Genomic DNA, 27,528 nt, shown 5'->3' with positions numbered 1-27,528 from the left:
TCACTTCTGTCATAGTAAAGAAACACAGCACTTTCCAAATGTCTCTTTGCTCGCCATTGTAGTCTTGTGAAAACCATAGCACTCCAATATCATTTTTACTGGTTGCACAGCCATGTCCTTTTATAGTGAAAGCGTGCAAAGCTTTTATATCTTCTGTCTGGATCAGGATCATTTTGGGCGATTGCTACTTTCCTATCATTTTCAATGAATTGTGATCAGTAACGTTTTGATTACAATTGTGAGAACTAGTATATTTCCTGTACTAGTTCTCTCTCTTTCTCTCTGTGTTATAAGTCCTTGGCTTTCCAGAAAACAGCATTCATATATTTTTCTACTTTGCTGCACTCTTTTTTTTTTCTCCTTTACTCGTGTCCAAGACACAAGTAAATCAAAAAGGTTTGTTTCAGCACAATGAAATTCACTTTTTTATACAGCTGCTACATACAAATATTGGAAAAATAGATCCATGCATCACTGTCAGCAGATACAGCAACTACAGAGCAAAAAGTACAGGCAAGGTGTCTCATGATGAAACTTACAGTTGTGTCCTAATAGAATTTCAACAGATAAAGAAAATCGGAACCGGCTCACAGCCAGTTCCGTTGCAAATAAGGGACGATTTAAGTTGAAGCGTAAACCCTCACAGCTGGGTTTGTTGGAGAGAGAGCGAGCAACAGGGAGATGGCGTTAATGAATTGAAAAATTAGCTACACTGATTATTTACGCCTGCTCTGTCTAATTGCAGTTTGAGAACGAGATCATCACCAAGCTGGATCACGAGGTGGAAGGGGGCCGCGGAGACGAGCAGTACAAAGTTCTCTTTCAGAAAATGTAAGTGCTGATTAATGGGCAGGATTATGCCTGAGCCTCTTGCAAGTTAGATAATGCTAATTGCAACATAGCACTTCTCAAAATAATCACAGTGTGCTGATGATCACAGGACTTGCCATCGCAGCTTGCCTACATAATGTCTGCTTTCGGAGCAGATGCTAACTCTGTTTTAATGTGTAAAAAAAGACCGCTTTTTCCTGAATCCTCAGCTGTCAAAGACCATCTTAATACATACTTCACATTTGTTTCTCTGTGTCCCCATGGGCTCTCTCATATTCTCGCTCTGTATCCAACCTCACGACACAAACACCAGCTTACTGGAGCACTGCAGGAAGCACAAGTACTTGGCCAGGACGGGTGAGAATTTCGTCACTCTGGTGGTGCGTCTGCTGGAGAGGCTGCTGGACTACAGGACCATCATGCATGACGAGAACAAGGAGAACCGCATGAGCTGCACTGTCAACGTGCTTGTAAGATCTCTGCTTTCAATCCTGAATGCGCATAAGCCGAGCGCTGGCGATACATGCATAATTAGATTTGAAACCCCTGCGTGAAATGATACACATGAAATGTATAAATAACAATACAGGTAATTGTATGTGTTATCAACGCCTGGTTGTCTGTCATAGATTATTGTTGCCGGTAAAAAAACACTGTAATGATGTAGAATTACATACAGACGGCAGTAGCAGGCATCTCGACATGTCAGTGCATTAAAGTGTTATCCCTGAGCTGTTCATCTAAACCACCCGTTCTTTAAAGTGACATTTCATCTGGAAGCACCAAAATGTCACTTTTATCTCACATGACTAGGCACATTGAAAAGACTGCAGACATATGGCCTATATTTCATATTTTATCTGAGCGAGTCTGCACTTTAAATAACTTTGGTTTCACTGAGAATGTGACAGTGAATACGACAGTGCCAGTCAGCGTACTAGGTGCTTGGATGTGTGCCCGCTACACGCCCTGATACTGTTGTTTTTTGGTGTTTTTTTGGGGTGGGGTGGGGGGGGGGGGGGGGGGGGCGTGTTTTGTTTTTTTAATTTTTAAAATAATCCACCAGTGGCTTCTTTTTAGATAGATAAACAGAATACAACCATTGTTCTCAGTGGAAATCTGCTATGTCTTTTAAACCTGTTTTAATGCTTTGTCTCTGTCCACAATGTAGAACTTTTACAAGGAAATAGACAGAGAGGAAATGTACATCAGGTAAGCTTCTGCGTGTTAACCATTTGTTATATTTGAAGCCTTTTTGTCCCTGTGAGGCAATAATAAGATGTAATAAGGAGTCTTAGCTGAGCTACATTTTTGCCTCCCAAAGATTAAATAAAGTAAGTCTCCAGAGACCCAGAATAAAATATTTGATTTTGATAAAATATGTTTCCTAGTCTGCAATTTTACCTGTCAGTTTTCCATCTATTTGTCAAGCGGTATTTGAACTAGAAGAGCCTGTTAAGACACATCCGTCTGGCAGAGTTAACCCTCTGTCTGTTAAAGTGTGAAAGACCCACCTCGTCATGACCCATAAATCATTGCTTTTTTCACTGCCAGGTACCTTTACAAGCTGTGTGACCTCCATAAAGAGTGCGACAACTACACTGAGGCTGCTTATACTCTGCTTCTGCACGCAAAACTGCTTAAGGTACCCATGCACAAGGCCAACAAAAAATAAATGTTAACGTGCATTCTCTAAAATATCTGCAGAGCTGGAGCTGCACACAGAAACACTGAACCACTGTTAAGCTGCTCTCAGGCAGATGTTAAACGTAGGGTTAACGTGTCAAGCAAATGACTTTATTGGACTGTATCCCTTTAATTCCAATGTGGCACATGCGACACCTTTTAAGGAGGCAAATTTGCACAGCCAGTGCAAGTCACAGCTAGTATCTGATCTTTAATTTAAAAGAAAAACCTGCTCATGTTCTAAAACAGAGACAAAGGTAGCTTCAACCACCCTGGATACTTGAAGATAAACGTGTACTTTGGCGATCATCGTCACCTCAAGCATCAGTGCAAGGCATCCCTACATAAAGGTGGAAAAAGGGCAGCTTTCTGACACAACTTAAATTGAGCACATAAATATTTATAGATTATCAAGAAGCATTTCTTTTATGTTCGTACCTTTTTGTTAGTAGTCATGCTCCCAACCTTGAAAGTTTCTGTCTCCTGCCAAAAATACACCGCATCCACTTGCAAAACTCCTCATACAAAGAACTGCAGCGTCTATTCCCAGCTGGGGTTTGGTACACCCTAAATTTGAAGTTGTTGCTCTCTGCCTTTTATCCAAAATGGATGCATCCAACATCTCATCTGTTTTTGCATAAATAGCTGGCTGCTTCGGTCTTTGTGCAGGTCTCGTCAGGGAAGAGGAGGCTGTGACTAAATCACATTTTCCTCACTCGGTAGTCACAGTAGCATCTGTAGCATGGGTCCTATGTTTTATTATTATTATTGTTAAGATTCTGCTCATCTACAAGTGACTGATCTTTATTCACACCGAGGCCTGTGTAGACAAGAATGAATGAGAGGGAATGGCATCCATCCATCCATCCATTTTCTTAACCCCTTATCCCATTTGTGATTGTCTGGAAGAGGGAAGTCTATTCAATTTGTCATAGAGTGAGAGGCAAGGTACACCCTAGGCAGGTCAACAGTCCATCGCAGGGCTAACACAACCATTCGCACACATTGATTCAGCAATTATCCTACCATGCACAGTTTTGGACTTTACGAGGAAGCTGGAGTACCTGGATGGAACCTTAACACGCAGAGGGAGAACTACAAAATTCCAGAGAAGGAATGACTTGTATATAATTCTGTATCCTCCAGCATTTATAGAGTAAGACTGGCTATAATTAGTGCCCCAGTAGATTACCTGCAGCAGTGTAATAACATTGATGAATTCACAACATTTTCTTCATAGTCAGAGATGTATCAGCACTTGGGTTTTGTCGATACGGGGTCACTGCTCGTCCATGAATTACCAGAGATCCTTTTTAACATATAAATGCAGTCCAGCACTAAAGGATCAATAACCTAAGCCAAGTCTTCCCAGAATCCTTCCGTATACCACAGCAACGTGGTGCAATTAATTTTTCACCCGTTGTCCGTGAAGGCTATGCAAATATTGAAGCTTTGCTATTCAAATGTGGCTATCACAATAACGGAAGAAAAACAAAAACTGGTCAGAGATCTTAACTCTTCAGGTTACTCACAACACCATAGAAACCAATTAAAATTGGCCAGTAATGAATCAGCCCTGACAGACGCATAGGATTACGCTTGCTGTACACAGAGGCCAATCAGATTGTCTGTTTTTCTGCCAAGATGCTATAGGCTGTCAGAAACCTTATTAGTCTCTATAGTGTCAACAATAAGAACAAAAGAATATCCCTTGATTCTTGCAGGGTTATTTTTTCATTATCGTCTGTATCTTTCATTGTTTAAAAATGAAAAAGCTTTTCTACTAAACAAGATTAAGTAAGTGTGTGACTCAGTTGTATCTAGTGTTTACACTGGTAGTAAAAGCCCAGCTTCTCTCTACCCTTGAAAGCTCCTGGTGCACTAATCTGTCGATTCTCATTCTAAATTCTTTTTATGGGGTGGTTGATATGCTTTTTCTTATCTAGGTTTTAGATATGGAGGTCAGCATATGTTCAAGTTGTACCTATGAGGCAAAAGCTCAGGCTTCTAAGAACTCTGTTTCAGACACACGCTGTTGTGCTGAATATCTCTAATATGGTCCTGCCAGGCACCGGCTGTGAGCACAGCTCCCCCTCCCACATCATGTTCAAAACTTCTGTTGGTGAGGTACAACTACTCAGAAGACATTTGGCTTCAATGCAGAAGGAAAAGCACTAAAACGGCTGCAGCTAAGGGGCAGCACCGAGGCCCAGTATAAGATAGAGAGGATTACTCTGAACTGCGAGTCATGCAACTCTGCTTCAGTTGCTTTGTGTGACTCAGTAAATATGGAGCTCCAAATGTGCTTCTAGTTCCCCTTTAACACTAAGCATTAGCCACAGGAATGCTACACTTTGCACTGATGCCATCAATGATTCATTCAGTATATACTGATATGGGTTTCTTGCAGAGTCGTTTCCATCTTGCATTGTCAAAGTACAGAGCAGCTTATAAAAAGAACCACGCATCACTCTAACCCATTTACACTGGATATAAGTCAGCAATTGATTTCTTGTCACTTTTCCTTTTTACTCTGTATCGTATTGTACAGTGTTGACCCCAGTGCTAACTTGTTTTCTGTAGTGGTCAGATGAGGCATGTGCAGCCCACCTGACACAGAGAGACGGCTACCAGGCCACCACTCAAGGACAGCTTAAGGACCATCTCTACCAGGAGATAATTAATTACTTCGACAAGGGCAAGGTAATGCGTCCATACACAGTTACTCACACTCATAAGCATAAGTGGACATAATGATTTTTCCTCGACTCCTGAGATGCTATTTTTAGATGTTGTCGTCTCAGCTAAAAAGCCTTCCTGGCTTGAAAAGGCAGGTTTTTAAGACTGAATGGAAGTTTAATGTGCTGTTTCTGCAGAACAGGCACTGATACAGTGATAATCCCCTGTTTTTAGTTTCTGCTCTTATGGATGAAGGCATGTATCCGAACACACAATGTAGCTCTTACGCTCTTTTCTTTTATATTTCTCTTCACTGTTCCTTTTTCTCCTTTTCCCTCATAGCATGTCAGGGACTTGAATGCCATCTCGTCTGCCTTAGCCAGAAAAATCTTCCAGCTTCATAGGACCAGAGCTGCTGTGTTATTTTGGTGTATTGCCTGTTATTTGTTCCAAAGAAGAAAAGTGTTTTTCAACCTGCAAGCTAAGCCTGGAACTGAATCAGTAGGATTGAAGCCACAGCTTCTCAAAGATGATGTCCCAAAGCTTTGCATGTGTCATGAGTGTTGGGGTGCAGTCGCCACTTTTGGTTCTGCAGCCATCTGTCACTCAGCAAGATGTGGCTAGGGAGACAACAGTTTGAAAGAGCTGTGGACAAACATGCGCATACAAACCCACCAGAGTGATCAGTAAGTGTTACAGTGGCTGTAAGAATACATCAGCACTCCAGAGAGAGTGGAGTTTAAACTGAGGACAGTACCATGGGTGTCAGATGTGTCATCTAGAAAGCAGTCCCAGATGGTGTTGCCACCACCGCTCTCACTGATGGGAGGCTAATGTGAATAGCAGTCTGGACTTGGTCCACCTCCAGGCTGCCCTATATCAGTTCAGTCCAATCTAGTCTGTCAGGAACCCACTTAGAAGCTTTTCAACATGTTTGAGTGGTTCACATGTACCTGTGACACAGTTCACTGTACTGAGTCAAGGAAACATGCATGATGACACATTTTCTGCTTCTAAGGACAGGTTCTGGATTTTCATTTCAGAGAAATTGGGGGAAAAGTGACAAGTTGAAGGGATTAATTTATTTTAAAAGGACCGTAATACCTTTGTCTGGGAAAGAGTAGCCGGTACCGAATGAATGCTTGATTTTTATTTATCTTATCTTATTTTTTTTCACTATTTATGTATCATTTAGATGTGGGAGGAGGCAATCATTTTGGGAAAGGAGCTGGCTGAGCAGTACGAGAATGAAATGTTTGATTTTGAACAACTCAGTGCATCCTTGGTAAGTAATGTTATGTTGTTAGTTAGCTTTACTTTCAAGTTGCAAACTGTATTGATATCACAATGCATGCAAAATTATTAGGGGATTATACAGACCTTATGCATATGCATGTTTAATGGATTTAATCAATTTTAGCTAATATTTAACAACAAGGTAGAATGCATTGTCATTAACATGCTACATGAGATGTGGGCATAATTATTATTGTAGCGAAAACGGGCCAATCAGGCTGACAATCAGGCCAACACAGTGCTCCAAAAAAGCTATTGAGTTCCGACCTTTAGACATTTCACAAAAAAGGGAAAGTGACAAAAAGGTAAATGCCCTACAGAGTGCTTTTTTTTATAAAACATTTAAATCTGGAGCATCAGGAATGTGGATATTCAAGACCTGCAGCCTGTGTCCAGAAGTACAAAGACATGACAGCTACAGACAAGAAGGGGCACTAAAAACTTGGGTTAACCCTTTATTGCACAAGTATCATACAAGCCCTTTGGAGTTATTTTGCAATTTTAGGTGGAAGATTATAAAATTATTCTGATGTTTAAAAAAGGAAGGGTTAATATTTTGGAAAGGCCAAACCTTTTATTTTCCTTTTTGTGTTACCAATTTTTATAGCAAAGAAAGTTAAATATTCAAGTTTGAGATTTTGAATTCTTTTGGACTGATTGTCTAATAACTGTGCACACTGTGTATAATGACTATAGTTACTCATATATCACAGATACATACAGGTTATGTAAATAATGCTGTAGCATGTCTAATTTGTAATCTCTTGAGACTAAAAAAGGATAAGGGAGAAATTTACCACTAGTTTGAGATAAAACACAACTGCATCTGTAAAATATGCAAGGAAAATGCATGTGCGTGCTGTCCCTGCGTCTTACATTTATCTTTGATTCTCTCAACAGCGGAAACAGGCGCAGTTCTATGAGAATATAGTGAAGGTCATCCGGCCCAAACCAGACTACTTTGCTGTAGGCTATTATGGCACTGGGTTCCCCTCCTTCCTACGTGTGAGTATATACACTGACATACTCAAGGCGGATAAGCACAATGTGGGTGAGGCACTTGTCAAAAAAAAAAGATCAATAGATTTACCGATGCCTGCTTGGTTCTCAGCCTCAGCATTCAGTACATACGTGCTTCACACATATCTCTCCCAAGAATATTGTTTTGTTGTGGCGAGGCTCACTTGTTCAAAGCCCCACCTAGTCTGGCTTTAACTTACTCACTCACTCACTGAGACAAACTCTGAATCATAGGCAGCTGCTCCATGTCTGGGTTGCGGAGTAGATCAGAATTATGCGCTGAGTGGATCCCCTTCAGTGTGGGAAAATGGAACGTTTCTCTTGGAAAAAGGCAGACAGCTAAGAAAGATACAAAAGCAAGAATGAATGAATACATCAGTTTCTATCCCCCACTTCTAGCATGTGTGTCTCGCTTTCATTCACCATGTATCACTTTTCCTCAGTGTTAAGAGACCTGTGTAAGTCACTGTGAGCCGGTCCACTCAAAATCTTTGCCTGCATCTGCTGTTGCCAGGAGTAGTTGTAAAAACTGCAGAGCTTTGAAGAACAGCCAAAAAAAAATCTTGTCTGTAGTAATCAAAAGACTGATCAGACGGCAAGCAAAGCACTTAAGTCCATTTGCCAAACTACAGCTGGACACCATTTTTCCAACAACACGAGCATCACAGTGTCAGGAAGATGGTGTTCCGGTGAAGTTCCGCTCAAGGTGTCCCATCACCACCTGCACAACAAAACCATGTACCCAGCACAGAGTGAAAAAGGCTGTCTGGTCCCATTGTAAATTGCTTTCAGTTGCTGAATCACAGGTTACATTCCCCTTGCATTCAGCTCTAAGCTTGTTTAAGCAGATGGAGCTGCAAATGTTCTTTAAAGTGGTGGCACCACAATGAGAGACACTGATTTCTAAAATGACCACCAGAACTGAACACTGATTTTTCCGAGCTGATGGAAAATCCGCCGCCTATTTATAACATCTACCAAGTAAAGCAGGCTGCTTAACCTGAATTGATCTCTTTTTCCTCTGTAAATGTCCCGGCTGGCCTTGTGCCAATCTGATCACGGCATATCAGAAATTAAAAACGTGTTTAATTGGTGTTTGATATCTCAGCCACAGTGTCTGAGGTGCTGCTGGGTGCATATCTGCCCTCTATTTCATGTCACTTGCTCAATGATGTGTTTTGTCTTTTTCTTTTTTTTTCCATTTTAAATATAATCTATATTAGATCATTTTTCTGTGTTGCTGTGTCACAGTGAGCTTAATGTTAGGCCTGAGATTTTTTTTAGCAAGAAGAAAAATAACAGTTCTGATTAAATTTGCTTTTAATGTATGACCTGTTACGGCTGTTTTTCAGACTGTCATCTGGCATCTTACTGAAGGTCATTTTATTGTACAATCAGCCACTAAATAGCATAAAAGTCCTCGTGGAATAAGATGATATAAAACTCTAATTTTAAGAACTGTGATCCCTGATCATACCCTTTTCATTCTATTATGAAGAACGGCCATTTCTTAAGGGCTTTGGCTACTTTCCGATCTCCGCAGCAGCCCCCACCCCCGTCTAACCCCTTTCATCTGGTAGGGCAGAAACTCCATTATAGACAGGGCAAGCTGCACTGGCCTAATCTAACAGGCTCTTTAAAGAACCTTTGAGGATAGCTTGGAGCTCTTATTTCTTTCTCTGTTTTATTCTTTTTTCATATGTTTGCCCTTACCTGAAATAACCAGAGATGGTATATATATAAAAACCAACACTTAATTTACATTTGTATTCTTCCCTCTTTTTTTTTTTTTTTTTAAAAAAGTGGAGCATTCTTTGTACTACATTAGATACAAAATAGTTTACAAGCTGGTCATGGTTACTAGTCCACTGTCGTTAATTTTTTTTACTTGTTAAACATCAAAAAGCCAAAGATTTATGACATTTTAAATGTTGTTATGGCATTGACATTGTTCTCTTATAAGGGCCCATCCTGAAATACTTAATAATTATATTAAAGGATTTCTGTGTAGGTATATTGGAAATTTGATGAGGTTTACTAATGGATAAATACAGTTATAGAAGAAGGCTTTCTGTATTGTTTGGCAAGATAGCTTCAAAATTATATCCCAATATGTTGAGGAAATGAGCAATAATGATTTTTATGTCAATATAGAAAAGAATACTAATCAAAAATAGATGAGTGCACCTTGCAGGCGAGAGCATTTATTACTGCACACAAAATAAATGCAATTTTCCATCCATCTTTCCCAATGAGCTACTGTCACTGATGACAGACTGCCTAATTTGAATTGTGAATCTAATACCATAAGGTGCCAGCAGCAGAAGCATTATAGTGCAAAAGTAGTGACATAATATATGGAGTGACACAACATAAGCCAAATGTAACCACAAAGTATTTTGTACCCAGAATGTTGTATTTGGGTACTTTTTTAACCGTTTCCTTTGGGAACCCTGGGCAAGATACTAACCATGAGTTGCTCTCCATTGGATCCATCGGAGTGTGATTGTTAGCCAGAAAGCACTTAAGCATAGAAAAATGTGATTGTACGAATAGGTGTGAACAGGTGAAGTGTGTGCAGCTAGCAAGTCTTGTTTACTCTTGGGTCATACACCACCAGCTGTTTGTAAAAATGGTAAATGGCCTGCATTTGTATAGCGCTTTTCTGGTCCCTAAGGACCCCAAAGCGCTTCACACTACATTCAGTCATTCACCCATTCACACACACATTCACACACTGGCGATGGCAAGCTACATTGTAGCCACAGTTGCCCTGGGGCGCACTGACAGAGGCGAGGCTGCCGGACACTGGCGCCACCAACGGTAGGCAAACATGGGGTTAGTATCTTGCCCAAGGATATTTGGCATTCAGCCAGGAGGCAGACTGGGATCGAACCACCGACCTTCTGATTAGTGGCTGACCTGCTCTGCCACCTGAGCTACAGCCACCAGATACCACCCCCATGTTTGTATTCCTTCTTCCCCACTTAATAGCCTGGTTGCGGTAAAAGCAAAGCGTTAAAACAAGTTTGTTGTTTCCACCTTTCGGCAGCAACAGTTTTTTGGATATATTTGGCAAAGTTGGATGTTGTTGAAGGAGCTCCTTTGTTAGGTATTAAATTGTCATCAGCAGCTAAGACTGCTTTCACTCTCAGACATGCCTGGGCTTGTCTCATTGTAGTTCTGGACAGGGAACATAAACATATGGTGTTGCTATATGAATGATGATATGACACTTTGTCATGTAATAATTTATACTGGTGTTAATGTTGGACAATATGATAAGGAGGACCCCAAATTATCAGTCAGTCGTATTGCTTTTTGTTGCAGCACTGCAGTGTCCTCAGGGGGAAAAAAAATCAATTCCTCGATGAAGACATTTTGTAACCTCCCCCCCACATACTAATTGATTTTATGTAAGAGTACATAATTCAATTGCTTATGATTTATTAGTTGTTAATATAGTTAGTAACTAAGGTGCTAGCGGTAAAAGGCTACAGATAACATTTTAAAACATCAGAGGTCATTGACCCCAGTTGCTGTGTGCTACAAAAGACTATCAGAGTGGTTTTAGATTGTTTTCATCAATAGGTCTATATTGTATAAATGGTTATATTATTGTACAAAAAGATCAAGACCAGAATATTTAACCAAAGTTGTCTTTTTAACCTTGAAAATTACTTTTCCAAAAAGCTTTGTATCATTTCATTTTTTTTGTTATATTTATTTTCTATATAAAAAAAAAAACCCTTACGGAGCAGTTTCAGCTTTCAAATGCTTAGTATTTCCTCTAACCATTGTTTCCCTCACTTTACATGCTGTAAGCATATTTATTCCTTTCTCCTTTCTCTTCCCATCAGTCCTAAATTTTACTTAATCCTTGTATTAAGTTTCCTGTGACAGCTCAGCTTATAGAGTGGTTGAGGGTGTGAGAGTTGGTTTGAAATATGTATCCTAAGACTCCACATTTGGCGACACTCTGATATGAGCTGTCATGTTCTATCAGTCAAAATGTTCCTCAGTCAGACGTCTGAGCACATTCAAGCAGCTGAAGGCACGTTCATGGCTCATGCATTTCTAGGAGCATTCTGTACACTCTTCTCTTATAATTTACTTTTGTTTTGGATTAAAACAAGATGACCTTTTCATCAGTTTATATGCCAATCTATGTAGTAGATTCAAAGGAAGTATCCATCCATTTCCATTGGCTTTTCTTTGTAAAGAGGGGTATGACATAAAGACCTCAAATCCTGACAACATGAATTTTATTTAAAGTCCATGGCATTAAGTTATGTGACCTGTTGCTGTTTTGTCACTTGACCGTTGGAAATTGCTTTTTACCCACTAGCCAGAAAGAAAAGACCATTTTAGTATGACTCATTATCTCACTGAAAGTGGTTTTCTTTTCCAGAACTAGCCAGTGTGGGTTTGAGGGTAATGAAAAGGAGAATTATGACATTGAGATAACTGTTCACACGACCTGAATGCTCAACGAGCATAATGCGAATCTGCTGTCTTCTTATGAATAAGAAAACAATATGCAGTGCTGGAGAAAGACTAGCTGTCTTCGTTCAGATTTTAATCTGTTTTAGAGAAATGCAGACTCATGACAAATTAAAATAAAAAAACAAAACAACTTGGATTGTCTTTGTAAAGTTTTTGTGCCCGAGGTGTTTATCATCCCTGCAATTCATCTCACTAATAAATGAAAAGTGCCTATGTATCACTGTGTGTATTCTTTGGCTTTTATGGATAGTCATTCACGAGGTTCGCTAATTTTTATTTTTCTTGAAGCCTAAGTAAGGGCAGTGTCAAGTTTTAAATCTTTGCTTTCTGCAGCATTCTGCTCAGAGGGGTTGCACATGCACAGTGAAACTGAGAGGATAAGGAAAAAACTAACGTGACAATTGAGACTCTCACGCAAGTCTGAAACAGAAATGTGCTCTCTGCCATCTGTGCATGAGAACAGATAGCACACATGTAGCTCTTGTGCCATGGCTTATGGGAGAGAAATTACTAGACTGATATTCCTATGTGTAACCCTTACTTGTAAACTGTCTGTTGTCTAATTTCCTTATTATGCTTATAAACCAAGTCATATTCAGCCTCCTATCCAGTGCACCACGTCATGGTTTCCAGAAGACATTTAACTGCTATAATGCAAAGATGACATGTCATGTTACTGCACTAGTATCTGACGGGAAAATTTTCTGTGTCTGCCTTCAAAAACATTGCAATGTTTCAACCACATTAGAGGTTATTGTTAGAAAGAGCCCACAGCAAAATGCTAGTGGCCATTTGTATGTCAGTTGGGTTAAACAGAAATACTCCTCTAGCCAACTCTGATCTTTGCTAGGATTCACTTAACCGAATCACTGAATCGGTTGCAAGAACTTTCTGTCACGTGCATTTCCAAATGTTTAAAATGGAGATTATGATGATGCATTTGAACCCAGCGACAGTACCAGGCAAAGTAGATTTGCAAATCAAAGTGCTTTTCTCATTTTGTCATGGTCTTGCATGCTCTTTGTGTACTATTAGTGTGTGTACTTTAAATATATATTCATATTCATAAAGTAGTGGACCTCATGCATATATATTGCAAATGTAAATTCGAATTATGCATTCATGAAGATATTTTTACGATCTGAGTGTCTTCTTCTGTGTCCTTCAGAACAAAATGTTCATTTACCGCGGGAAGGAGTATGAGCGGCGAGAAGACTTCGAGGCACGTCTCCTGACACAGTTTCCCAATGCAGAGAAGATGAAGACAACGACACCACCCAGCGAAGACACAAAGTCTTCCTCTGGACAGTGTATCCTTAGCACATTTACTAAGCAAATCTTTATTTTACTTATTTTTTTAACTTTAAGGGGTAATTTTCAAAAAGTTGTTTTTCATTTTTTTTGTGCAGCCACCATATTAAATTATGTCAGTGCACAGAATAAGAGTATATAATTTTTCTTTTCCACAGAATGGCTACATACTTGCACAGGAAGAGGTTTCTTAGCTTTTAAGCAAAGTGAAGCACGGACATTCTGTCAGTTCATGACGTCACCCCATTTAAAGTGAAGGACAAATTGGACTGAATCATTACAGTCATGTGAAAAGTAACGTTTTCACATGACATGACTTTATGCAGTACGACTGTAACTTGCCTTCACCAGTGTATGAATGTGAGAGTGAATGAATAGTGGTATTGTAAAGCGCTTTGAGGGGTCCCGAATATAAATGCTTCCGTTATTATTATTATTATTAAGTACACTCTTACTGCTTCCATTTAAATGAAATGGCTGGGCAGGTGCTGTCAATCAAACATATGTGGTATGAGTGATCACCTTTGTAAAAGCAGAAGTTTGTGCAGTTTCCTGGTCTGGAGCATTCAGGTCTATTTTAGCACAATGCTACAATTTTCCAAAGACTGGATGTCTCCGCAAATTCACCCCAAGATTAGACTCTGCAGTGCACGGAAAAAGATTGAAAAATCCCAAGAACTACATCTCAGACACTACAAGCCTCAGTTAGGATGTTAAATGTTAAAGTTCATGAAAGTATAATTAGAAAAAGACTGAACAAATGTGTCTTGTTTGGAATTCTTGCCAGAGGAAAACTTCTAATCTTTCATGCAGCACGGCTTAGGTTTGCAAAGTTGCATTTGCACAAAACTTGTGGAACAATGTCCTTTGGACAAGACCAGATTAGAGGTGTTCACCTATAATGCACAGCACCACATGTGGGAACAACCAAACACCTTGCAGTCTCTTAGTTGAACTCGTCAAAGGGTTCAAGAGTCAAATATCAGGCCACCTGTCCAACAGCTAACGTTTGGCCAAAATTAGGTCATATCCCAAGCACAGCAGCAAATCTATGAAAAAGAAAAGAATTGTGTTGTTGCAGTGGCCCAACCGAAGTCTAGGCATAAATAGATTGAAATGTTGAGGCAGGATCTTAAGAGAACTGTGCACAATGCAATCCCCACAAACCTCAATAAGCCTAAGTAATGTTGTAAAGAAGAGTGGGACAAAATTCCACAACGGTCTGAGAGGCTGATGAAGTCAATACTTGAAGAAAACACTTCAAGTCCAGAAAAAAATAGTTTTTTATGAAAAAAAATGTTATTGCTTTTAAAGGTGCTTTGGGTGTACTTGGCTTTTCACAGGGCTGCTGTGAAAACGTTCTTTTTCACATGGCTGTACAAGTCAATCCAGAAGGTTAATAATATTACTGTCATTACTATGTCATCTTTTTTTTCCAGTAGCAATACATTACAACAAATTGTCAAGCACAGTCAGCAGTTGCGACAGATTAGCTGACCTCAGTGCCAGATGAAAGCTCAGGGCACTGTTGTTTAAACTGCATTAGCCTGCATACAGTTATAAGATGCTTTGTAAATCCACCTCCACCCCAGCTTCTCCATTTCGTATCATTTCTGACTTGATATACAGCATAGCGATTGCCATTGATGTATGCTGTGTTCTGTGAGGGCGTTTCTTCCCGAAGTCCTAGAACAGAGCTAGACTGCAAAATGTAAATTATTGCAGTATTAACTATAATGTTGAATCGCCACCAGCGTCTGAGTAACTTCTCTTCAGTGATGTGTGTACAACAGTTTCATTTATTCCTTGATGTTTCTGCTTAAGACATCCAGTGTTTTACCGTGAAGCCCATTCTCGACCTGCCTGCCAAGTTTCAAAACAAGTCTGTCTCTGAGCAAATACTCAGGTAATAACAAAGTCCCTGCTCTTCACTTCTTCACAGTTACAGTGGATAACTCAGAGTCACATAAGATTAATTTCAATCTGGCAAAGCCAAGTTTACTTGCCCCCAGTCATTCGAACGGTTCAGCGAGCTTGTGGTGACACACGAGTCCAAGTGCATTCGCATTTTCATGTGGCGTTCTGACTTATGCTGTGGAGAAAGGTGATTAAATCTTGATTTAAATGTGGGTCTCTGTAGAACAAACAGCGCTTGACCTTCTTGTCGTTCTAGTGATTATTAACTTTCAGCAGCCATCTGCTGTAATCAACTCTGCCAAGTACAACATTTTTCCTCTGACATCATTAATACCATTGTGTGGCGCGTCAGGGCCACAGCAAACATTGGGCCCTCGCGCTCCCCTTTGTACACATTCTGTACGCCAGCCATGTGCTGCATCGCTCAGCTGTGCAAATTCACTTAGGTATGCCATCCAACGCATCAATGGGCATAATTAAAAGAAGACATTTACACGGGAAAGCCTTTAGGCAAATATACCTGCGCAGTGATCTTATCAGAAGCCCAGTCAAGGCACTGGTCACATTCCCCTGCATTGATCTTTTCAGCACCCTGTTGTCTTGCTCACTAAGTGTATCTGATCAGAATACGTAACTTTGTTAAGTGGCCTAGATTAGACAGCCGTGTTTAGAGACTGACAGAGGATTGCTCCATATAAACTTTCCATGATGCGTTTTCAGCCAAGTCTATAACTTCTTCAACTCTCGCAGTGCTGTTCTCTCTGTCCCCCTCTCTCCATTTTCTCTCATTTATTCCCTCATTCAGTGAAAAGATCAGTGGTGCATAGCAATGAGACTGAGCTGTTTGAGCCACAGGGTCACAGCAGCAGGCAAAGCATAGCCCAATCTGACCTTGCTTTGCCAGACTATGCTACTCCATCAATTCTAGCCCGCCAGCTAAAGACATGTAAAAGGCGTAATTGGGGTAACACGGCTGATTTTAAACTGCTTTAATAATCTGTTTATTAAAGCAGAAGTTCAGAGGATTCATTTTTTTAAGTGAAGGCCGAACTTTTTCAGCTAACTTGGGAATAGGTCTTATGTTCATTAAACAGCGTGCTGCCCTTTGCGAGTAAGCACAGATGGGAACATCTGGTCCTCGGTATAACATAAAAGGCTCAAATGTTGGGGGCACCTGAGTCCAGCTTTTCTGTGTAGTCACAAATGGGTTTTTTGTTTTTTTGTGGTCTGTTCATCAAAAAGATTATCGGTCCTTCACAGAAAAAGTTCAAGCATCCCATCTGCACACATTGATCGCCATTTCTTTAATCATTATAGGGTTGTGGCTCTGGATTGGCACTGATTCAGTTCATATTTTCTTTATAATTATTTGCTAATAAAGCCAGTTCGCACGCTTTGAACCATATGGTGTGGTTTTGGAAATGGGAAATACAATATGGTGTACTAATTTTCCTAGGAGACTGTGATTATGTCTCTTTATGCCAATAAGTGAGACAAATGAAGGTGGGCCGAAGAAAGCAAGTAATGAGCCTGTGTAAGGGAAGCCATGTATCCACAGCCACTATGTAACACCATCATTTTCCTGCTGTGAAAAGTCTGTTAACCTGATTTGGCAAATTTCCTCCCTGTTAGTCATGTGCCTCTGTCAGGTGTGCTGCAGCTTATCTGCATGTCTGACATCTCAGGCTAACTTTAGGGCCTCCCAGTTATGTGTGGGAGCCGAAAATGAATTTATTTCCCACAATGAGGCCATATCTCGGATAGTTAGTCAAAAGCCAAATGCAAATCACAATAATTCCTGTCACCGCTGCCCTGGGAGGCGGTTTGTCCTGTGTTTGACCTGAAGCAAAGCAATCAACCTTTGAATCAAGCTGTGGATTGCCCATAACAGTTTTAATTTACTCAGGTACTGATTTTTCTCCCTCCCCAGCTTCTACACGGTAAATGAAGTCCATAAATTCCAGTATTCCAGGCCGGTGAGGAAGGGAGAGAAGGATCCCGACAATGAGTTTGCGGTAATTCCTGTCTTTTTCTGTTTGTTTGTTTACTGTTACTTAGTTTTTCCCCATTTATTTGGTTAACGTCAGACATAAAATTAACATAAAGACTATGTGTTACTGGAGTAAAGTAGAACATGTGAGTCTACGTTTACAGGAGCGGTAAAAATGGTAGGTTTAAAAAATGTGTACCAACCAGTAACTGTTAAAGAATTCCAGTTATACTGACAAAGAAAGAAAAATCTTTTTTCTTTGTCATTTACACACATTCAGAGAGGGAACACAGGAAAAAAATACGAGTAAATTTATGAAATAATTTCCCAGGAACAAATGACTCGGCTCCATTTGCAAGTTGCACACTTGCAAGATAATGTACTTAAGTAGGTTAAATTAGAGTAGGTAGATTAGTAGCCTCCGAACCCGATCAAAAAGCTTGTCAGTGTTTTATGCTGAGATGTGGCAAGTGGAGTCAAGCTGAAAATGGATTTTCATTTTTGCCTGTTCTCATCAGGTTGCTGTTGTGTCACGGCCACCACCTTGAAATTTACTGGCGTAGGACTGAGAAATCTTTCAAGTTTATGATGCACGTATACTTGCGTAGATATTTTCAGCACAGAAAATCAATAGCGCCGCAGAACATAGAGCTAATTTACATAGGCAGAAGAATTTACGCCGCAGAGGAGGGATAGACGGAGGATTTTATTCATCTTTGAACACAGGAGAAGGTGGTGCCAACAAGAGCATCCAAACAAAATAAAATCGCTGACAGTGATCTATCTCCAGTTTAGTAAATGCAACTATTACTGTCAAGTCGTTTTTTAGTTTATCCAGTGAGTTATTCTTTGTGCGCACTTAATAACCAGGTAGCAATAACAAGGACGACAAATTAAAGCCAGTCACGCTTTCCTCTGTGTTTACTGTGGCGTCACTTCAGCAGAACAGGGTGATGAATTTCACTCATCTTAGACGTGCTTCTCTTGTCAGACTGATTGGACTTTCTCTGTCCTGACAGAGCGATTATGGATATCTATTGCCTGACATATTGTGTCTGTCACATCTATTATGCATGTCAATAAACACAAATCCTTGTCATTTGCAGATGCTCCAGAGTGAGTAGTAAGTAGATTTTAAAGACAACGCAGTCTCTAAGTATTTAAATAGAAGTATTAGTTTTCTTTTCAGATGTGTTGGTTGTTAAAAAGAGGCTGGAAACTACATTTGGAGCAGACCTCACTTGCAGGTGATCCCTGCCATGCAAGTTCTTTTTCTCAATGTGTACCGTTATTTGAGATTATAAATATTTGATGCTTTAGAAGCTATCCAATTTCATATCACATCCCATATTACAACTCCAATTCCAAAAAAAGTTGGGCTGATGTGTTTGTAAATAAATAACAGAATGCATTGATTTGCAAATCGCACAAGCCCAAACCCAAGAGGCGGAGCTTCTCAGAAGTAAAGATGGGGAGAGGTTCACCAATCTGCAAAAAAACAAACACATCTACACATTTTTGAAAAACAGAATAATGCCCATCAATGTATAAATTGTAAAAAAATCAAAATATCTCATCATCTGTAGTACATAATATCATCAAAAGATAGAGAAAAAGTGGACAAATCTCTGGGACAAATGACAAGACTGAACATCACTATTGGATGTCTGATTTTCAAGCTCTCAGGTGCATTTAAAACAGGCACGATTCTCAGTTGAAACGCCTGCATTAGTGGTTTGCATTGGTGTTTTTGTGGACCACGGTCAGTGCAGAAAGGTAACTGCAAGTCTTTTTCAGGGACGGGCTTGCATATTTCAGTAAGACAATACTGCATCTGTTGCAATAGTGTTGCTTTGTAGTGGAAAAGCCTTGAACCTTTGCCAGCTGAAGACATTTGGTGCATCATGAAAGGAAAATTACGACAGAGAAAACCCAGTACTGCTGAGCAGCTAGAATCCATATCGGACCGGAACATTCTTCTCCCAAAAATCCAGTATCTGATCTCCTCAGTTGGCCCTGTGCCTTTTTTAAAAAATGTCTTACTGCTGTCAAACACAAAATGAGTTTCTTTGTTTTTTCCTCAGCCATAAAAAGGTGGACAGTGGGGTGTTGTCATTGTCACCCGGTTGAATGTGCGGGCAGGCTTAACACCCGAGTTTGAGAATAATTTGAGAATAAGGTGACGTAGGATGTTGTAATTGATACCATAGATTAATCTACTAAAAATCTCAGAAAGTTCAAATCCCAGTGACCTTGTTCTTATTTCTTACCATCTACTAGGAGGGTGACTGTTAGTACTGACAGCATAAATATTTGATTTCTATGTTCTGTTGCGAATAAAATAACTGCCCTTGAGCAAATGAGCTCCAACCCAGACGGGGAGGTAGTAGAGCCGTCTTACAACCAAATTCATTGCGTCACTAAAATCTCATTTATGCAACAGCAGTCTTGTTTCATTGCGACATTTTGGCACAGCTGCAGCTTGATCTGTTTAAAGAGCCACATTATCTTGATTTGAACTGTGTTCCAATTTTGTGTCTGTCTTTGTGTCTGCAGAACATGTGGATTGAGAGAACCACGTACTCTACAGCGTACAAACTTCCTGGCATCCTGCGCTGGTTTGAAGTCAAGTCAGTCTCCACTGTGAGTATGAAGGGCTTGTTTGCCAAGCAAGGCTCCTAATCAGATGAGGATCTGCAGGCTTGCTTAAAGACAATCAATGTGATTTGTCCACTTAAGCAGTATAGACGCAGGGGTGCCACTCCCCGGGCTAACGACAGGGCACGTTCTCTCTCTGCCAGATGGCCCACATTGATTCACCAGGCACTCCTGTTTCTACTGAAAATTGCTACACAGCACAAATATAACTGGAGGACAGTTCAGGCTTTGCTCTCCTTTCACTTTTTGTACAATTACCTGGATTACAGTATTGAAAACCCTTCAGACAACAGCAGAAGTGTTGACTGAAGCTTTATCGAAATGTAATTACTTTATCAGTGATCTTTTAATTTTTTTTTAAATGCTCATCCCCGAGTGCGGGGGAAAAAAGTGCACCGTATAAGTCATGAGCACAAGGGCAGATTATGGTGTCAATTAAGAGTCCAGACTGGCTTTTTTTTTCATGTGTTTTTAGTTTGTCCCAAAGCAAATGCACTACTTAGTGCGATTAGCCTTCCTTTACCTCACAAACACCTGAGTCCATGTAGCAGAGTTTTACTCTCCATTGTCACACTAATTCGGAGCGGACACCTCTTCCTTCAGGCAGAGTTAGAATTTACTGTCAGGAGCAGCTTGACCTCCAGATGAGCCAGGGAGAGGCAAGGTCCCTGAGGTCAGACTCTCTATTTAAAGCTTAATGACTGGGCTGAGATTCACCAGGCCTAATCCTTCCATCTGACGATTCTTTTTATCGAGCTGGCCTGAGACATACCGGAGCAGATTGGAGATTTGTCTCGCTTGTACAACATCTTTACTTTTTTGGCTTGGGTCTAATTCTGACATTTACTTAACAGTCCATGCATGTTTTCTCTAAACTCTTAATACAATGAAGTGATTTTTTTCATCCATCCAAGAGATGAGATTGCCCCTATGTGGAGTTAAATAGATTGTGTCGAAATTAGCTTTCACACCGTAGTGAAATGAATGACAACAGTTCCAAGTACTTCATTCATCTTTTCCTCTAAATTGCTAGTCTGTTTTTTTTTGTTGGCATGGGATTTGAAGTTCTGGTACACGAACACACTATCCATCTTCGTTTGACAGTTCCAGGTTCGTATATGGGCACGGTGATCAAAAATTATTCATTGTTTCTGTTTGATTTATGTGTGTAGTTAAGCAATCCTCAGCCTATCTTCTTATAACCTTTCTGTATTTCGTAACATAAAATGTTTCCCTTTGATTGTTGCAATCGCAGGGATGAAAGCAGTGTACAGTATGTGTATTTGCACTGAAACAGGCGAATAAGCGCTGTGAATATCTGATATCACCTTTAACTTCTGTGCTACGCAGGAGGAGATCAGTCCATTGGAAAATGCTATTGAAACAATGCAGCAGACCAATGAGAAGATCAGCAGCATGGTACAGAGGCATCTCAATGATCCCAACCTTCCCATCAACCCGCTCTCCATGCTGTTGAATGGGATTGTGGACCCAGCTGTCATGGGAGGTTTTACCAACTACGAGAAGGTAGACGAATGAAAATAGTTCTGGATGTCTCTAAATCATCTTAACTTTTACACATTCATGTCCAAATCTTTAATTTGAACGTTTCCACAATTCATGAAGCTTTATTTTACCGTGAAGGTTTGTTAAACATAAAGCTAGAACCAGGAGACTCAAATCTATAGGGCCAGTGCACAACCTTAAGACTTGGTTTCTAGCCTTAGGTGTTGTAAAGTTGAAATAAATGATGCCTCTTTATCTCTCTGGGCAAGATTGGCAGGAGCCTACCAGAGCAGACATGACTAAAGATGACCCTAAGATGACCTTGAGACAGTTCAATACACAGAAGCAGGGGCATGATATATAAGATTCATACACTGAGAGGCAAAGCACTTATTTTTTTCATTAGCCTACAGTTTTACACACCAGTGCTAGTCAGGTATTTTTATATTTTGAACAAGCTAAGCTAACAGTTTCCCCATTTTCCTTCTTTGTCGTAAGCTGAGCTAAGCGTCCACTTCTCTAGCTTTGTAACTGCCATAAAGAATTCTAATAGACATGTCTTATGATCATCATCATCATCACAGAATCATCTTACACATTTTCCAAAAAAGAAAAACATTTTCTGAAAACGAAACAAGAGTAATGCCTATGTTATTTATTGTTGCTTATAGTATATACTTTTGCATACAGTACATGTTAAGGATAAAAAGGTACTCAGTGTCTTTAAATTATCTCTAAGATCATCAAAGCATGTTTTAAACTCATTCAAATAAAAACCCATTAATTCCCAGGTTATATTACATGATGTGAATTGGGTGTTATTATTAGAGATGCACCTATCAGCCATCCAAGTACCAAAACCCACTCATTTCCAGACCAGTGACTGCCCAGTTAGCCTGATATATATCTGATTAGTAACTGGTCCGTTTAGCATCACTCGCTGCCCCTTGCTGGTCGTCTCCGAGTGCCAAGATAAACTACATGTGGGCCACCACAAAAACATTCATAACAACAAACTTAATCAGACACTTAAATCACCCTAACCCAGATGAGCACTGACATTTTTAAGAAGTCAGCAAAGGCTAAGTGGCTAAAGCTGTCCAGAGTACAGAGCCAGCAACAAGCCAGCAGCCTCAGTAAGAGCACGGCATTAATGCAGTTTAAGTGACTGAACATCCTGTAACTTGTTGCCTAAATTCTAAAGCTTAAACTATTTTTTCCTGATCTGAATTGAAAAATAAAAGTCGGAATCAGAAAATTGCAATTAGCGCATCTCTACTTCTTCCTACTTCTTATCATCGTATGCTTGCTGCAAATTCTTGAATCCCTATCACTATGATGGTTAATGTTTTATACCTTTTTCTCTATATCATGTTCCTCTTAGGTCATAATAAATCCATTATTTTTTCCTTTTCCAAAAGCCCAACTCAGTCTTCACTGTATCCTGTTTTTCATCATTTTTCACGTGTAATCCAAATACTATAGTGGCTCATGTGGTCTTTTTTCTGTGTTTTTTTTTTAACACAACCCTTTTACCCTTTTGATTATTTTAAAAAGCGATAGCCTATTGGGTTCTCTACCTGAAATAGAGTTATACCGGTCTTGAGGGTGCCTTCTGAGTCAGAGGAGAAGCAATGGGAATTCTTTGCCCTCAGGTCACTCCTTCGTCTCAGTGAAATAGTGCGAGCAGTGGATGAGAGATGGTTGTCTTGACTACATTTTTCACATCTTAACAGACCTTCCCAGTGCTTCACCCTTGTTTCATCTTTATTTCCTCCCATTTGTCTTTTTATTTATATCGCAAACATCTTTACATTTTTACCTTTACCTAACTTTCCTCCAGGTTTTCCTCCTTTCTATACAGTCATACTTACTCCAGTGTTTTTCTGTCTGCCATCTTTTTTTTTCTTCAGGCCTTTTTCAATGACAAGTACATCCAGGAGCATCCAGGGGACCTTGAAAAGATAGAGAAACTAAAGGACCTCATCGCCTGGCAGGTAAGACCATAGCACTGAAGAGTCATGGGACACGTAGGTGAAAATGGCAAAGCATTATAAGGGTCCAGGATTCAGGGAACAGTGCTTTTGCCAGTTTGTTTGAAATTATTTACTTTAAACGATGTTACATTCTTTGCATTCTTTTTCCATAGCACAAGTAAAGAGCATAGGAAGACATGGCCGACAGGCAGTCAAAATGCTGAGTATGGATTAGATGGTGTGAAGGAGTTTGGGAGGCATGAAAATGTGCATTCATCCCACTCGGTCTTTTAACATCATTGGCACTGGTTTGCATTCATTTGCTTTGGGCAAGTCACTATGGTTAAAATTATTAGAGAAGTTTATTAATGGAATCAACACCAGAAATGTTAAAACCTTGCACCACCATCTACAGCCTTCCAGACATTACGCTGTGTGATTTTGAAATTTAAAGTAAAATTGCATTTATGTGTGAAACTTCATTAAAGTGATTATACATAAAAAATAAAAATGAATCCGTGTGAAACTTACAGCTGAACATACATTATTGTTTGTGCAGTAGCGGTAGTTTTCAGTGCAGTAACTCTTGCAAACAGGGGAAATGTGAGCCTCTGTGAGCATCACTGCAACACTGAACAAGATGCACATGCAGCAGGCAAGAAATGCATACGAGGACCGCTGGAAAGCAACATCCTGTTTAATAGAGCATAACTCTCTGGATCTGAACTGTGGGTTACTTTAATACTCAAGAAGTTGTGGTTTCCTGCCTTATGGTTCACCCAGGATCTGAACAGATACAAGAAAAGTCTGCTTCTTATTCTTCACTCCAAGAAAAGAGAAAGATCATTTAATTTCCTAAAGTTGTACCTCACTCAGTTGTTTGTAAAATAGGTCGACTTTGTGCTCCGCATCTTTGGTGGAACTTTGCCAACTCTGAAAAGTAACGCTCTTTTGTTTTTGTTGCGCCTTTCGACTTTACATGGTTCGGTGATTCACACAGAAGAATGTATCTTGTATTCGTACCTCGCGTCTGACACTGATGATGCTGCTCACATAATTGTTTTGCTGTATAGATACAGGTATAATACAATTTTCCACGTGTGCCTACTTTTCCATCATCATTGTCGTAGACATACAAGCGGCGCGTACGTGGGGATCTGTAGGAAATCGCTGACTGAAGTAGAGGTTGACACAGCAGCGGCAGGTTACCTACAAATAAGCATGTTGCTGCTTCATCACTCCTGGAACGTTGTGCATATCACAAAGACGTTATACGTGACAGGGTTGGAGCAAGCAGCTGGATTTCATCTCTAAGACCTATCAGTTATTTTTATACTTATCATGAAGCAATGGCAGCAAGCAGTAATCTTGGTGTGATTACCTTTGTGGCATAGGCTTTTATTTTTTATTTCCAGGGTACTACTCATATAAGGAGCCATTTCGAAAAGTGTCCTTAAAATCATTGTTTCAAATTATTTCGAGGTTATTTGGTGTAATCATAATGCAGACATGCCATAGAGGAAAGCCTATGCCAAACAGACCCACAACAAACTTTAGAGCGATCACTAAGGCAGATTTGAATTGGTGTCAGCTGTCTCTTTGCCAGAGACTGCAGGCTTGTTTATCTTGTGTTTTGAATCCATCTAAATGAGACAAATGAAGGCGAGCCGGCTCCAATGAGTAAACTAAACGGGTAGAAATGAGCCGTTGTGCACTGCTATCCTGAAATACCCATTGTCCTCATTTAGTAATTAGAGAGAAATGAGCAAGTGGAAATCAGGAAAATAGGTGTTGTAAAAAAACAACAACAGCAACTCCCTGGCAAGTACGAAGTAGGGGTTTTTAGAAATGTTTATGTTTATAATTGGCTCTGGAAAGATGCCTAAATTAGTTCCTGAAACGCCTCACTTCTACATCGTTCAGTCTGTTTATGGGGAGCTAAACGATCAGGGGAATTTTCACCAGGGCATCAACATTGTATTCACAAGCATAAAAACATCATCTTTTAATGGCAGGCTTGTTTCCTAATAGGACCCTCTAACAGAAGCCTTTTTCTTTTGGTCGCTTCATCTCACATAAAGCGGAGTCTGCTTATTAGTCTGACTCGCCAAATGTTGCGTACGTCTCCAAGACCTGCGTGACCTTCATGAAAGGTCTTAATATGTCATCGCAGCTTTAATACCAAGCATCTCGAAGCCAGCATGGCTGTCCTACCACCGCGGGGTGTGGCTCAGGAGTCTGTTTGTTGTGAATCAGAAAGCAGTTGAATGACAGGGTTCAGTTAAGAACAGTAGGCTCTGTTTTTTGTTTTTTGTTTTTTTTGGGGGGGTGGTTAAACCCCAGTGCCATTTCATTTATAGCTGTCAGCTGATAATACTGGCATTTACCTGTTTATAAATGGGGCTCTAGCGTGATTTCTAATCGCTAAACCCACTAAACAAAGTGCAGTGAGAAAGATTGATGTTTAGTTCAAAAATTCTTGTTTTTATGGAATTATGATGGCATAATATGTGAATTCGGGACACAAAAAATAAAACCAGAAGCTTTAATGGTTAAGCAGTCATAATGAATGACTAAATGCAGTCTTGTTTGCTTCTTATTAAAACTAAACTGTTATAGGTTCATGATAGTCCTGGTTATTTTTGCAACCTTTAAAGCTTCTGTAAATTATCTTTTGTCATAAGGGGGTTAAAAAAGGACAGACGTGGCCACAATTGTACATTTGTATTGCCTCAATATTGACGTATTGTATCGCTTCTATGTAATTTTAGACACGCTCGTGTCTAGTTTCTGTGTTCACAGAACAGCAAAGTCATGCTGTTGAACTGTGCATGTTCTATTTAATAACCACTAATTTTCTTGTACTCGTGACTCCTTTGTGCTCAGCTCGTCTGACCTTCTCTGCAAGCAGTCTGTAGTTTTACACACTGCTGTGTTGGTTTAGATACACTCTTCCACTGTTTTTGCTACTGTCATTTATCAATATCGGAGCAGAAAACTCAAATTACCCACATGTCAATATCCTTTGTGCCATTTTGATTGTCTTCTAATATATTAATGAATGCTATTTTCAAAGCTTGCATGAAAGGGGGCACTGTTAGTGACATGTTATTGTCACTGTGACTTATGATCAACAACAACACTCTTAGCTTTGCCTAGCCTCCCCAACGAGCATGTCACCTCTGACACCTCAGCTTTGCCTCTTTATCCCGTAAAATAACTCAAATGTGCCTCTTCCATGAAGTAAACTAGTTTTTACAGTTTGTATTGTCACTTGGTGTTGGCTTTTTATGAATGCAGAACCAAGTCCCCAGTTTCTAATAATGACATCACGAGAGCTGATATCTCTTACTGATATGCCAAATTGTGAAACTGATAAACAGATATCTCTCTTAGACAGCTGGAGAGGATTAAAAGCATTTTTTAAAAAGTTAAGTTATATAATTAGACTCGCAAGTTTGTGTGTGTTTGTGTGCGCATATACGCACGTGTGTGTGTGTGTGTTGGCAACCTTGAGCCTAAGTGTCTTCCGCAATGAGCTTATCGCTGTGCAGCCACCAAGCAGAAATCTGTTGCCATGCCGCAACTCAGCCGCACTCAATCATCCAAAGGTCTATAAAAAGATGTGGGTATCCTGGGAGACGTGAATCTTGCCTGAGCTTTCACTCTCGCTGTGTTTTTTCATTGCTTTTTCATCTCACAACACTTCGTCCTTCAAAAACTCTTCTTTCCCCTCCTTTCTCTTAACCTTTTTCACCTTCTGCTTCTCTTTTCCTTCCCTTCGCCTTTTCATACCCAGATGCATCTTTTCCTTCTTCCGTGAGATCCCGGTGGTGATGATGCAGGTGCTCACTAACAGGGGGAATGCCTGCATGGTGTCTGTGGCCTCCATTTCATTTATGCTTTCGGGCCAGAGGTTTTGTAATTCTCATATGACAGGATGCTGTTTATTAGCACATCGCATCACATGCCTGAGAACATATAGCTGGGTGGCTAGTATCTTTTAACAGGTGTGTTTCTGCGCTGCTAATCTTCCGTTCTGACAGAAATTCTTATCTTGACATGGGTGTAAATAAAATATAAATGATTTGGGGAGTATTATGAAACATTGCATCACAAAAGTGCATTGGTGTTTTGGACAAGTTGATTGAA

General features: G+C 40.0%; 1 protein-coding gene across 2 annotated transcripts in view; it reads left to right on the top strand.

The window, feature by feature from the left end:
• Nucleotides 1–27,528, top strand: part of dock1 (dedicator of cytokinesis 1) — a 207,013-nt gene that overhangs the window by 169,642 nt on the left and 9,843 nt on the right. For both annotated transcript variants that reach the window (XM_085170992.1, XM_085170993.1), the window contains exons 34-46: nt 746–831; nt 1,145–1,301; nt 2,003–2,043; nt 2,386–2,476; nt 5,101–5,220; nt 6,392–6,481; nt 7,393–7,497; nt 13,187–13,328; nt 15,154–15,235; nt 17,177–17,261; nt 19,793–19,879; nt 21,245–21,421; nt 23,314–23,397. In XM_085170992.1, the coding sequence (XP_085027118.1) occupies nt 746–831; nt 1,145–1,301; nt 2,003–2,043; nt 2,386–2,476; nt 5,101–5,220; nt 6,392–6,481; nt 7,393–7,497; nt 13,187–13,328; nt 15,154–15,235; nt 17,177–17,261; nt 19,793–19,879; nt 21,245–21,421; nt 23,314–23,397 (1,347 nt within the window). The remainder of the gene's footprint in view (nt 1–745; nt 832–1,144; nt 1,302–2,002; nt 2,044–2,385; nt 2,477–5,100; nt 5,221–6,391; nt 6,482–7,392; nt 7,498–13,186; nt 13,329–15,153; nt 15,236–17,176; nt 17,262–19,792; nt 19,880–21,244; nt 21,422–23,313; nt 23,398–27,528) is intronic.

This window comes from Neolamprologus multifasciatus, chromosome 8, assembly GCF_963576455.1.
Source record: "Neolamprologus multifasciatus chromosome 8, fNeoMul1.2, whole genome shotgun sequence".
Taxonomy (NCBI): Eukaryota; Metazoa; Chordata; class Actinopteri; order Cichliformes; family Cichlidae; genus Neolamprologus; species Neolamprologus multifasciatus.
The sequence above is the reverse complement of the archived record's forward strand: the minus strand, read 5'-3'. Positions and strand labels throughout refer to the sequence as shown.